Genomic DNA, 12,507 nt, shown 5'->3' on the forward strand with positions numbered 1-12,507 from the left:
ATATGCGTTGTCATGGTTACAGTTTCATCTTGACTGTAGGCATATCTTGTCTCCCAGCACCCTGTACAATGTTGCTAGGCAACACTGGGAGGTAGGTTCCCACGTGTTTCCTGACCCACCATGCACCAGACTCGGCCTCTCGACTTCCAACCTTAGTGTAGGTGTACCTATATATCTCAGCTCGGATAAATCTGAAATATTATTCAATAATTTATGATGCTTTGTTCATGATATTGTGACATTTCATGGAGAGAGTACACGGTCCCTTAGAATGCTTGGTGTTCTCTACAGAATACTAATTTCTATGTGTCTGGCCATGTTGCTCTCCAGATGCAATATCGCCAGTTCTCACTGAACAAAGAGTTCCCAAAGGGTGGTGATTTTGAAGAGAGAGTTGAGGTGAAATGGGGTTTAATGTCGCATCAAAGATTATTGCACTTATATAGTGACATATAGCTGCTTGTACATGTCCGGACTGATGCCGATTTATAGTGCTAGCCCACTGAGATACCATGCCGCAGTTTAACATGAATACCCCACTCACACACAGTAATGAGTATACTGACTCTGAGCTGACCAGTCCTTGTTTTAGCTCCTTAATTCCAAGCGCCAGGCAGGGTAACAACAAGTACCATCTTTTAACGACACAACCAGAGATCGAACCCTGGACCTGCCTCTCTCTGGGCGGACGCTCCACCACCAGATCAAGGAGGCGGTCCAATGATCAAAGAGTTCCAAAAGGGAGGTTATTTTCAAGAGAGATAATGTCCCTTATTTAACAAGGCTATACAAGAAATAGTGCTGTTCATTACGAACAAGCTGGATAAACATTTTATCTATCAAGAACAAAGTAAACATTTATCACAAAAACATGCAACTTGAAGTTTAGATGGTGGAGTCAAACTTCCCCAGCCTTCTGGTAATCATGGTATAAAGATGAGATATAGGGCTACCTACCTGGGTGGCTGTTGACCTTCAAAAGGATTATAAGCAATCAAGGACATCACATTCTCATCATTGCCTAGCAGTTTGAGGACGAGGCGCTTCAGCCAGGGATGCTTCTTGTGGCCCTGGGAAAAGAAGAAAGAGGTGAGTGAAATGGGGTTTACATTGCATTTAAGATTATTGCACTTATATAGTGATGTGTATGTAAATCATCAACTCTGGACCAGGAAAACCAGTGATTGATATTATGAGCAATGATCCATGCTGGAGGGACAACCAAGTCACCATTCCTGACCACCAGGTGACTTAATCCAATAAGTCTCAACCACAGACAAGTATAGGTGCCTGGGGAAAACTCTAACCCAGACTTCCCACCTGGGACTGCATCTTCCCGAGGCAAGGGAGTTAACTGACTATAAAAGTCCAGTTTCCACCCTTGCCAAACTAGGCTGGAATTATGGAGTCATATTCTGGTTTTGCGAAGTAAGACCCATATTATTACAATAAATATCATGATCATTGATCAGATTGTTTTGACTGGGTGCCACCATTTTGTTTGAAGCAAATGCAAGTGATATGAGAGGTGGAATTTGATTGGTCAGTTGGAGGGACATTGAAGGAACGTAACTCGTCACTGGTGGCGCTATGATCTAGCTGCGGAGTTCCAGCATAGTTCGGCAAGGGTGGAAACTGGACTTTTATTGTCAGTTAACTCGGGAAGATGCAGGGTCTCTGTTCAGACACTGAACCCCTCAAGGTTATACACAATGAAGGACGTGATGTTGCCCTCCCACCTGTAAAGCAGCAACCCACATGAGCCAGTCCATCCTGTAGTGGTAAGGGGAGATAATGCACGGCCGCCGCCTGATGTTGCCAGGCTTACACTTGAACTCGTACTCCAGCCACTTGGCACTGGGGTCGTTCGGGTCACTGCTCGAGGTCCCTTCCAGTATGATCTCAGTTCGTTCCCTTGTTATGCTACAATGGAAAAACATCCAAGAAAAATAATTTATGTTTATAAATGCAATAAACAAATTCTAATGTACACATCCTCATCATGTTTCATCTCTCTCACCATCGTTGGTTCAGAGAAGAGGATTAAATATTTTGGTACTCGTGTGAGTGAGTGCGATAGGTATAAAGCCTACAGTATTGGAGTTATATCGCGGCATGTCAGTTTAATGTGGGAGGAAACCCCGAAGTGATGAATGTCTCAGATGTTTACCACATTGGTGAAACCCACGAGCACGGGTATGGTTATGACAAACCTAGAAACATTATCAGGGTGGACTGGGATTTGAACCACAATCATGGATTCCAGGTGTGTCCAGAGGACACAAGTCTGCAGAGCAAATTGTGGCACAATAGACGACTGAGCCAACCATGTCCCCATTTGGTATTAGTGAAGTTATATAACACTAATGTCAGTAATAGTGGACCTGGGAATGAAGACTGCTAATAAGTGTTAATAAGTCTGCATTGAGACACATGTTGAGATACAAGTTGAGACATGTTGAGACACACATTGAGACACATGTTGAGATACACATTGAGACACATTTTGAGATACACATTGAGACACAAGTTGAGACACACATTGAGACACACGTTGAGACACATGTTGAGATACACATTGAGATACACATTGAGACACATGTTGAGACACATATTTAGACACATGTTGAGACACACGTTGAGACACACATTGAGCTACACATTGAGACACACGTTGAGCTACACATTGAGACACACGTTGAGCTACACATTGAGACACACGTTGAGATACACATTGAGACACATGTTGAGATACAAGTTGAGACACATGTTGAGACACACGTTGAGATACACATTGAGACACACATTGAGACACATGTTGAGACAGACATTGAGACACATGTTGAGATACACATTGAGACACACGATGAGACATATGTTGAGATACACGTTGAGACACACGTTGAGATACACATTGAGACACACATTGAGACACATGTTGAGACACATATTTAGACACATGTTGAGACACAGTGTTAGACACACATTGAGACACACGTTGAGATACACATTGAGACACACAGTGAGACACATGTTGAGATACACATTGAGATACAAGTTGAGACACATGTTGAGACACACGTTGAGATACACATTGAGACACATGTTGAGATACACATTGAGACACACAGTGAGACACATGTTGAGATACACATTGAGATACAAGTTGAGACACATGTTGAGATACACATTGAGACACATGGTGAGACATATGTTGAGATACACATTGAGACACACGTTGAGATACACATTGAGACACACATTGAGACACACGTTGAGATACAAATTGAGACACACGTTAAGATACACATTGAGACACACGTTGAGACACACATTGAGGCACAAGTTGAGACATACATTGAGACACATGTTGAGACACACAATGAGACACACAATGAGACACATGTTAAGATACACATTGAGACACATGTTGAGACACACATTGAGGCACGTTGAGACACACATTGAGGCACAGTTTGAAACACACACTGAGGCACACATTGAGACACACATTGAGACACAGGTTGAGACATACATTGAGACACACATTGAAATGCCACCCAATACCCTTCCAATCTACTCTGGTCATCAGGCTTTGAAATTCACGCTAGTCCGCTATCCCAAGACTACTAAATTGTGCCACAGACAAGTAAAAAGTGATGGTAGTCCTCAGTGACAAGTAGCATTTGCAGATTATGATTCTTAACCAGTTGTCACTGCATCAGTACTATTTGAATGACTGCTGAATGACTTACCTTCCAAAAGCCCCATATGTATTGACAAGCCTCAGGCTGTCATAGTATTTGTTCATAGCCTGGTGCTTGGAGAAGAAGAGATTCTGGACAACGGGAACACTGAGACTCAGGATGAGACAGCCCAGGGCGATGTTAAACATACGTCTCAGTGAGCTGCCTGAGTAGACACAACAACACAATAAATGCAACATGGTCAGTGTAGGACAACAGAAATGCTGAAGTGCAATAACGGCAACTTCTGATATAGTTGCTCTACAAGCCAGCAGCAGCAGAAACTCGAACTCGAGACCAAACACAGTCAATACCATTCTGTACTATACAAAACAATCGGAGCAAGGTGAACAAGTGGAGCTGTGTTGGATCCTGTCTCACATAGATATTCATGGAAATGAATAAGCAGACACACTGGCGAAGGCATCTCTAGACAAAGAGGACATACAGCCCATTCCCTTCAGTAAACGAGGGATAAAAGCAAAAGCAAAGCCTCCGGCAGATGGCAATAACAAATTCAACCCGAGATCCACAAAAAGCTCAGACACGGTTACAAAAAGCACTATGACCAGGTATGTACATCTAACAGTCAATCTGAATTCATTACTCAGTTGTTACTGACTCGGGCATGGTTAAAACAAGAATTACAGTTAGATCCGCTATCGGTTGAAGATCTCCTAAAGCTAGGAGATGCAATAGCGAAGGCCAAAATAACTGTATTTCTGGTAGATGAACTGTGTGAACTGATTTCTGGGTAAATCTATGTGTTTCAATTTGGAAGTCAGCTCATGTTTTCTTCATATCAAGGAATGAGTGGGTTGGGTTTATCGCCGCTTTCAACAGTATGCTTGTTATATTACAGCATGTCAGCTTAATGTGTTAGGAAAGCAAAACTATTGTCTATTAATGACTTCTTGACAACTAAGTCATTTTGACAAGCTTAACAACATGCAATACTGAACAGCATATATTTGAAAAAAAATAAAAACAACATTATAAATGAAAATGGGGTATATGAAACAAATATCTCAGCTACCAACTCATCAATTTTGTGTCAAAAACTCACCTTTCGTAACTAATCCAGTTTTAGTCTGGTGTTGTATTTGGGCTACCTGACACTTGACAGACCGAGAACCCCCAGAGAACATCCAACTTAAACTGCGATCATCAAAGCATGCCAGGCTAGGAACAATGGTCAACCAGTTGAGAAAACTGAGGTTACCGCTGGTGATTAACACAATCTGCAACACAAACAGCACTTATATCTGTAATCATTACTCCATATACCAGGCAAGGGAGAGGGGGACACAAACTGTTAAATGTCCAACAGTCACTGGGCTACAACACTGCCCCTTATTTCTGTACAAGAAAATCAAACTTCAACTTGACAAAGACAAATTAAGATGTAATGGAGGCACTAAACATTTAAAAAAGTGTTAATTACAATTTTGGACATAGTTTGCTCAAACAAACAACTCTTTACATGTAAGGAAGAGAATTTATGGATGTCAACTTCTTTATTATGAGGAACACAACATTTCGGAGTATATCCTTACTCCTTCATCAGGTGAATGAATGCCATGAGGCAGAGAGCATATGTTGTCTTCCCTTGTTAGTTTCCAACCCTTGTGATTTTCCGCCTTTTGCTATCTTATTAATGTTGTTCTTACATGTACACATATATGCTCTCTGCCTCATGGCATTCATTCACCTGATGAAGGAGTAAGCATATACTCCGAAACGTTGAGTTCCTCATAATGAAGAAGTTGACATCCATAAATTCTCTTCCTTGTGTATCATTTCTAAATGCCATTCAAAGATCTATACTTGTATTTCCAAAATAGCATTAATGTTGCTTCACTAAAGCTTGACTGGACACACCTGAAAGAAGATCTGTATTCCTCCACCGATGATGGTCATTCTCCGTCCCAGGATCAGGAAGAATGGTGCCACAAGTTCGATGAAGTGGTTGCCGAGTGTCTCCATCTTGTGTATCAGCTCGGGAGACTGATGCAGGTAGTAGCTCAGGGGGTTCGGCACTGGCTGGGTCTGACAAATACAACCTTAATGTCATTATACATATTTAGCGAAGCAACAGGACATTGATGACACTTACTTCAATCACGAAACAGGAAATACTTAACAAAAACCTGGTACATATATTCTGATATTCACAAAAGCTTTGTACAAATATGTCGAACCAGGATCTTCAGCCTGATTTTAACCACTAGGCTACGCTACTGCTTGTTGAATGCTTTAAGTAAGGGACTGTCATTTATAATAGGGAGGCAGAGCTCCAGATAAGCTCTTGGTGTTGTGGGTATTTTACCCATGCATTTCAAAATCATTGGGTATCAGTAATTCTATCTGGGTATTCAAATTTCTGTTACCCACTAGTTTTTACACATGTTGGTATTTAAGTTAAATATTTAAAAACACTATTCATCTAGTCCCTGCAAACTGGTGTCGTGTGGGTTCGAGAGCTTTATAGGACTAAAAAATACCACGATACTTCCAAAAGAAAGTGTGATGATAAATGATCATGATGTAACTGTCATCGTGGAGTTTGGCAAGGTTGACGGAATGCCCGTTTATAATTTCAAAATAAGTTGCTGATAGAATACGCAGGGTTACTTCACAATATTTTGATGATACGCACAAATTTTATTTTTGTAGCGTATCTGTAATGTTCGTTGTGTATTTGATACGCTTGGATTTTATTTTACTGCATATTTCTGCATTTTTTATGCGTATTTTACGCAGATACGCAGCTTATCTGGAACTCTGGGAGGGAGGGTATATTTTGGGACTCATATTGCCTCCCTTATTTCATGAAAAAATGTTCATGGCCCCCTGTCTCTAACATAAATGACCAATCCCTAAATAATTTTCACATATTTATAATTATATTTTTTTTAAATTAGAACGGTGTATTTTTGTCATGATAAATGACCAGTCCATAAGCTGCTACTGGTGTGACCTAATAGAGTCTACACTTACTGCTACATGCTGAGATATAGACACAACAAATATCATATAAGAACAATATTAGGATCTTGAAAGTGACCCTGTATGGACTTTGATTCCAAACAATCTGTTTTATTATACCCAAATACCAATTTGAGTTGCCATGGTTACTACTATCTATGACAGATACAGCTGCCATTCTTTGGACCAAACTTCAGAGGATCACATGAATGTACACAATCTTACCTCATAGTGATAATTCATACAAGTAAGATCTCTCCAGCAGTTGTCTCCCCTTATCTTGATCAATCCCTAAAAGAATATAAAAACTCAATTCAGAGTGAGTGAGTGAGTGAGTGAGTGAGTTTAATTTTTAGCAATATTCCAGCAATATCACGACGGGGGACACCAGAAATGGGCTTCACATATTGTACCCATGTCAGGAATCGAACCCGGGTCTTCAGCGTGACGAGCGAATGAGGCTACTCGACTGCCCCCTCAATTCAGACACTCATATCATTGACAAACAATATAAATTTGAACAATTGTTTTATTACTGACGAAACAACAAACTAATTATCATATTAAATATTTGACTGATTACCAATATTACAAAGTGCTGCTATACAGTGTATTTGTAATAGTGAATATTATCCTACCCTATTTTTTATCCTGGGGATGAAATTCTCTAGTGTCAGGATGATTCTCCCTAGTGAATTTGAACCCATACCTGTGTGTTTAATCCTATCCTATTGTACACTCTAGAGTAAAACTTCCCCCAGGATAATATTTAGGTAGGATATAATCCTTGCTTACATATTCACCATATTAAGTGCTACCTCCACTTAGTGGCCCCTGACCAAATTCCTGGCCAATCTGTAATATTTATAATTAAGTGCCTCCTACTAAGACTGAAAGTTGATACAATAGTCCTTATTTTCTTGTGTATATTACATGTAGCAGCTATAAAATGCCCGAGTCCCATGTTAGGATTCAAACCACGGACCTTCTGATCCGTGTATGGACACCTTTTCCACATGACTAAAGAGGTTAAACCCGTCATCAAGCTGACAAGATAGGAATGTCATCTGTGGGATGACTCCACACCCTGCTACACACAGAAAACAGTGAATATGGCACATCAATCTGTGGCTCATCTGATTATTTGCAACTGTTGAGGAAGCTTGTTCACTATTTACTGTTTGTATACCCACAGTATCAAAGCTCCTTGGACTATACATCAATCTTATGAAAATCCGATCTAAGTTCTCGCTGCCGCTAAACAAAGATCTAAAGGACATCCCATTACGGGTTACGTCAGAACGACCTTTTGCGAATTTTGACCGACCACTGAAACAACTAACAAGAAGTCGACATCATCCAATTAGAAAGCAGCTTTCTCGAGCTTTACGGTACTCATTTCAACCTGACAACTTCCATTTTGACTATGCTTGAAAAATATGTTGACACAGTTCTCGATTAAAATTTTGAAAACTGATCAAACCGGAATGTCTTATATATGGTTGCGATTGTATGGCAGTGCTACCCACGTACTGTGCAACGTCTCCTCCATCCAAATGTTTATCCCACGGGAGCAAGATATAGACGATAATTTTTACGGAATCAGTCGTACGGGCCTTAACTGTCGTTCGGAATACCCCAATAAAACGTTTTAGACATTGCATGATTAGAAAACACATCCCGACTGTCACTTTCAGGATCTGGTAAGCGACACTTTGATTGGTCGGATGATAGGTCGTTCTGACGTGACCCGTAATGGGATGTCCTCATATCTTTGTTTAGCGACAGCGACAGCTAAGATCTGTTTTTGATGAGATTGGTCTATACATCAAACTTAGTGCAAAACTGAGACATTGTCTGTGTAATAAAGGAAGTCAATAACTTCATATACAGCACAAAATTAGCCTCACAAACAAGTGGGGTCGAAATGACTTGAATCAAATTTTCTGGGAATACATGAAGCCTCCTCCTAGTTCCCCTGGCATGAAATTCTTGAAAATGTGATTATCTGAATGTCAGTGAAACCATTTTTATTCATTCCATCACTGTCTGTGTTGATTAATTCCATGAATACCAACCGCTCCGATCATCCGTCTGCACAGCAGCCAGCGAAGTCCCCAGATGACAATGAGTGATGTTGGCGTGTGCCGTGGAACGGATGACAGGCTCCAAACGGGACACAGGAACACCGTCAGGAATGCCGTCTCAAGCATCTGGTTCTCCCAACCTACACAAAAATAGAATTTTTGAGTGCTAGAAAAATCTTTGAAATGGCAATATGCCCTATTGGAATAATTTAGGTTGGTTCATGACATTCTTAATACTCTCTCAAGTAGATAGTTAACTCTAAACACTGTAAGCTGATAACCATGATAACACTCTCCAGGCTTGATGTTGATGCCAAAATATACATGAGTAGTCAATGTACATCAAGTGTCCTTAAGTGCTGTATTAAAAATGTGTCATAAAGCCAGGCGTTTTATATTTTTCAGATTACCCCGCCGACTCTAATTTTTGAGAAAATGTAAAAAAAATAAATCAGATTTCCATTTTTTACCCAGCGATAGCCGCATAGTCAGTCATTTTATTTGTTATCATCACCTTTTAATAAAAAAACATATGAATTTACAGTTGTAAACTACTGAAGAGATACATAATCGATCTTTGTTGATCTCGAAACTATGAATAGCCTCCCTTGACAATTGTCCGTGTTGTAAGTGGTAGAATTTTTATTGTTAGAAGGGGTTTTATCGTCACAAATGGCAGTCTTTTGAGTACAGAATATGTTCATAAAGTATGCCAGAGGCATTCTGCATTAAAAAAAAATGCATCTGGCTTTTCTTTTCTTTTTCCCTCCTCCAACCCTGGACTTTGGGCGGAAAAAATCTGTAATCCTAAAAATAAAAAAAACCTGGCCTAACCTATAAAAAAATTAAGGTTTTATTAAACATCATGCACTCATTCTAAGGTACAACCATATCCTATAGACATAAGACACATACTTACCAAAGCTGTACCTGGAAAAATAAAACAGATTTATAAATCAGTCACAACGTTTCAATTTTCTCGTACTTTCATGTGACAAAACATTTCATGTATTTGAGTGATACTTTGTCATTTAACTTGATCTACTGCAACAGCCCTGCACCTGAGTGGGCAGAATAGGTCTTCAGTGCTTCATTTGGGCAAATTCTTACATAGGACAATCAGATGGTCACATTGTTTTACCTGGCAAATGTTGCTTCTCAATGTTCATGTTATCAACCACTGGTTAACCAATCCTAGGCTCTATTATGTATAACCTAACATGGTACATTCATGGTACATAGGAAGCATCATGATCATAAAATATGATCATTTGTATCTGGCTCAAAGCAAGGTAATGGTATTGCACTGGTCCTGGATATTAAGAATAGAATGAAACATAAATTAAAACTCAATATGTTTCATTTTACAAAGATATGTTTCTATCACTGGGAATGCTTAGCTGGTTGACCGTAACACATTTAGTATGAAGAGGTCTAACCTCTAGTTAAGTACATCTGAGTTAACTGAAATAACATCCTGTCAGAAAATAGCACTTTCTGTTTATTTATACTACTTGAAATGTGCTTTTCATGTGTATATGCATGTATTGTTGTGTTTAGATATATGACATCACAATAAAATTCTCCTATCGTGGCATAAGTACAGACAAGCACTGATCCCTCATTGAATAGTTACATCCAGTACATCCAGTTACATCCAGTAATATCCAAAATAATACAACAAGATGTGTAATTAATATGAGAGCACTAGTGAACAAAGAGAATAACTATATAGCCTTACAACATTTACTGTTCTTTAAAACTAAGCAGAAAAGTAACAGTTACCATTTTTGTCCAACGTTGACAATGGAGTGGTAAATCACCCACAGCGCCAACATGATGAACCAGTTTGCAGCTCCACGTATGACAAGGAACAGAGACAGAGCCAAGCCTGTGTACGCCAGATAGTCAAGGATCTGATCCAGGTGTGTGTCATAGCTGAACAACCAGATGATACTTGGACATGTGTTACATGCCTCCCAGTTAATTCCATCTGTCTTTTTAACAATGTCATTAAGATACTGGTTGGCAGGTAGGAGGCCATTTATTCCAATCAGCTGTTTATTCTGATCCAAGGCCACAAGGAAAGCAATGGCTGAAAAAAACAAAAACAAGATTTGAATATATTTTATAAAATTTATTTTCAATTTTTAAATTGATGGTAGTTACACATGTCAAAGAACTCTTGCCAATGAGAATATTGTGGTAAAACCTTCGAAATTCTGTCTTAAAGATTTGTTATCCTATATGGTCTGGGATTAAAACATTAAAACAGATTTATACAAATCATGATGCTTTATTGCAAGATAAAGTACAAGTATGATGGGTCTCAACAAATTTGCAGTTCTAGGAGGTTTGATTCAAGTAAATCAAGTAAATCAAACCTCACTCTGTTTGGCTGTTTACTCCAATCATATGACCAGTTTATGAGATTAAGTACACTCTAAATACACAGACGCAATGAATCGGCTTTACACATTATATCCCCTGTTGTGCGTTTTCAGACGCTGAAGAAACATTCATAGTTTTCTCTCAAATCACATGAACAACTGTAAAACATGTCATTCACTTATTAAAGACAATTTTCACTTACAAATATGCCATCATCTGAGTATTTAAAATGTCTGTGTGATGCAGCACCTCCCGTTATAGCGCGAGTAATCGCGATAAACATGGCCGTCCGAAAACGTATGATGTCCGAAAACCTATGATCCGACGATACACTAGTTACATCTAGCCCTAGACTTGAAAACTACACTAGTCCCTGGAGTATATAGTCACTGGCCTATTTTTGACATTTTATTTTATATGTTAAAAAAGCATCACGCATATGTACCCCCACACAGTGTATCAAAAACAATATAGAATAAATCATGAACGTTAAACAGTTAAACACAACTTTCGCATTTTCTTGTTACAGTTGTAGTTCACTCACAGTAAACGAACCCAAAAGATCTTAGAATGATAATCCGTGTCAACCAAAATGTCCCCTTATCCAGATCACCATTGCCGATCTTCGGCGTCAGTGTGTCAGGACTTTCACTGCTGCTAGTGTCACTGTCAGTGTAACAGACTCCCCCTTCCGATATGTATTTTTCACGTAAGGAGTCGCTGTCATCCAAGTTTTTCCTCCTCCGTTTCTTCCTCCATCTCAAACCTTTCTCTCTATCATCAGTGTCACTTCCTAAATTACTCATATGTGTCACAAAATAAACATATCTGACATCAACAGATGGAGTACCATTGAGTGTGTAAATATTAAAGGTAGATAACTCTCGTATACTTCGTTTGACACTTACCGCTAAAACCTTAAACGATATTTACAAATATGTTAGAATTTTTTTTAAATGTTCGTTGGTTCACTATTATAACCAAACAAAGGGAAGCTCGTATCAGTTGTGCTAGGACAAAGACTCTATATGTATAGAGGGGTGTGGTTTTTTTCTATACGAATATTGTAATGCTATACACGCTATCATTGAGTTCCTGTGTGCTTGGCATTGTGCTTAATATTTAAAAAAAACATCCCTGTAATATGAAGTACGTATGAGAAATAATATTGGAATAATATTCCGAAGATAATAATATGCAATCGATGGTAGTGGTATCACAAACATAACTGCAAAATTATATATCCTCGGATATGTATAAAATTGTAAGTACTCCGATCTTATTCAAATCAGATC

At 39.1% G+C, this 12,507-nt stretch overlaps 2 protein-coding genes across 2 annotated transcripts; one reads left to right on the forward strand and one right to left on the reverse strand.

Annotated features, from left to right (window-relative positions):
- On the reverse strand, nt 1-12,057 carry LOC139452226 (lipase maturation factor 1-like). The gene is made up of 11 exons (XM_071233620.1): nt 11,757-12,057; nt 10,607-10,916; nt 9,741-9,751; nt 8,813-8,961; nt 6,960-7,025; nt 5,628-5,795; nt 4,813-4,987; nt 3,756-3,912; nt 1,740-1,923; nt 958-1,070; nt 1-191 (listed from the first exon to the last, which is right to left on the reverse strand). The coding sequence occupies exons 1-11, from the start codon at nt 12,016-12,018 to the stop codon at nt 17-19; spliced, it is 1,770 nt and encodes a 589-aa protein (XP_071089721.1). The 5' UTR covers nt 12,019-12,057; the 3' UTR covers nt 1-16.
- Nucleotides 2,434-3,456, forward strand: LOC139452924 (putative uncharacterized protein FLJ46204). Its single transcript, XM_071234545.1, has 2 exons — nt 2,434-2,565; nt 3,304-3,456. Exons 1-2 carry the CDS (start codon nt 2,434-2,436, stop codon nt 3,454-3,456), a joined length of 285 nt encoding a protein of 94 aa, XP_071090646.1.
- Nucleotides 12,058-12,507: the final 450 nt, after the last annotated feature.

Source organism: Haliotis cracherodii, unplaced genomic scaffold (genome assembly GCF_022045235.1).
Source record: "Haliotis cracherodii isolate W230 unplaced genomic scaffold, xgHalCrac1.p SCAF_9, whole genome shotgun sequence".
NCBI lineage: Eukaryota > Metazoa > Mollusca > Gastropoda > Lepetellida > Haliotidae > Haliotis > Haliotis cracherodii.

Bases quoted from the DNA above. Each gene is read 5' to 3' on its own strand.
- LOC139452226 (XM_071233620.1), bottom strand. From the start codon at position 12,018: ATGAGTAATTTAGGAAGTGACACTGATGATAGAGAGAAAGGTTTGAGA. The intron at 5,796-6,959 runs GTAAGATTGTGT...TGTATTTGTCAG, and splicing joins GTATGAATTATCACTATGAG to ACCCAGCCAGTGCCGAACCC. The intron at 1,924-3,755 runs GTAAGTCATTCA...TTTCCATTGTAG, and splicing joins ACATATGGGGCTTTTGGAAG to CATAACAAGGGAACGAACTG.
- LOC139452924 (XM_071234545.1), top strand. From the start codon at position 2,434: ATGTTGAGATACAAGTTGAGACATGTTGAGACACACATTGAGACACAT. The intron at 2,566-3,303 runs GTTGAGATACAC...ACACACGTTAAG, and splicing joins AGACACACGTTGAGACACAT to ATACACATTGAGACACACGT.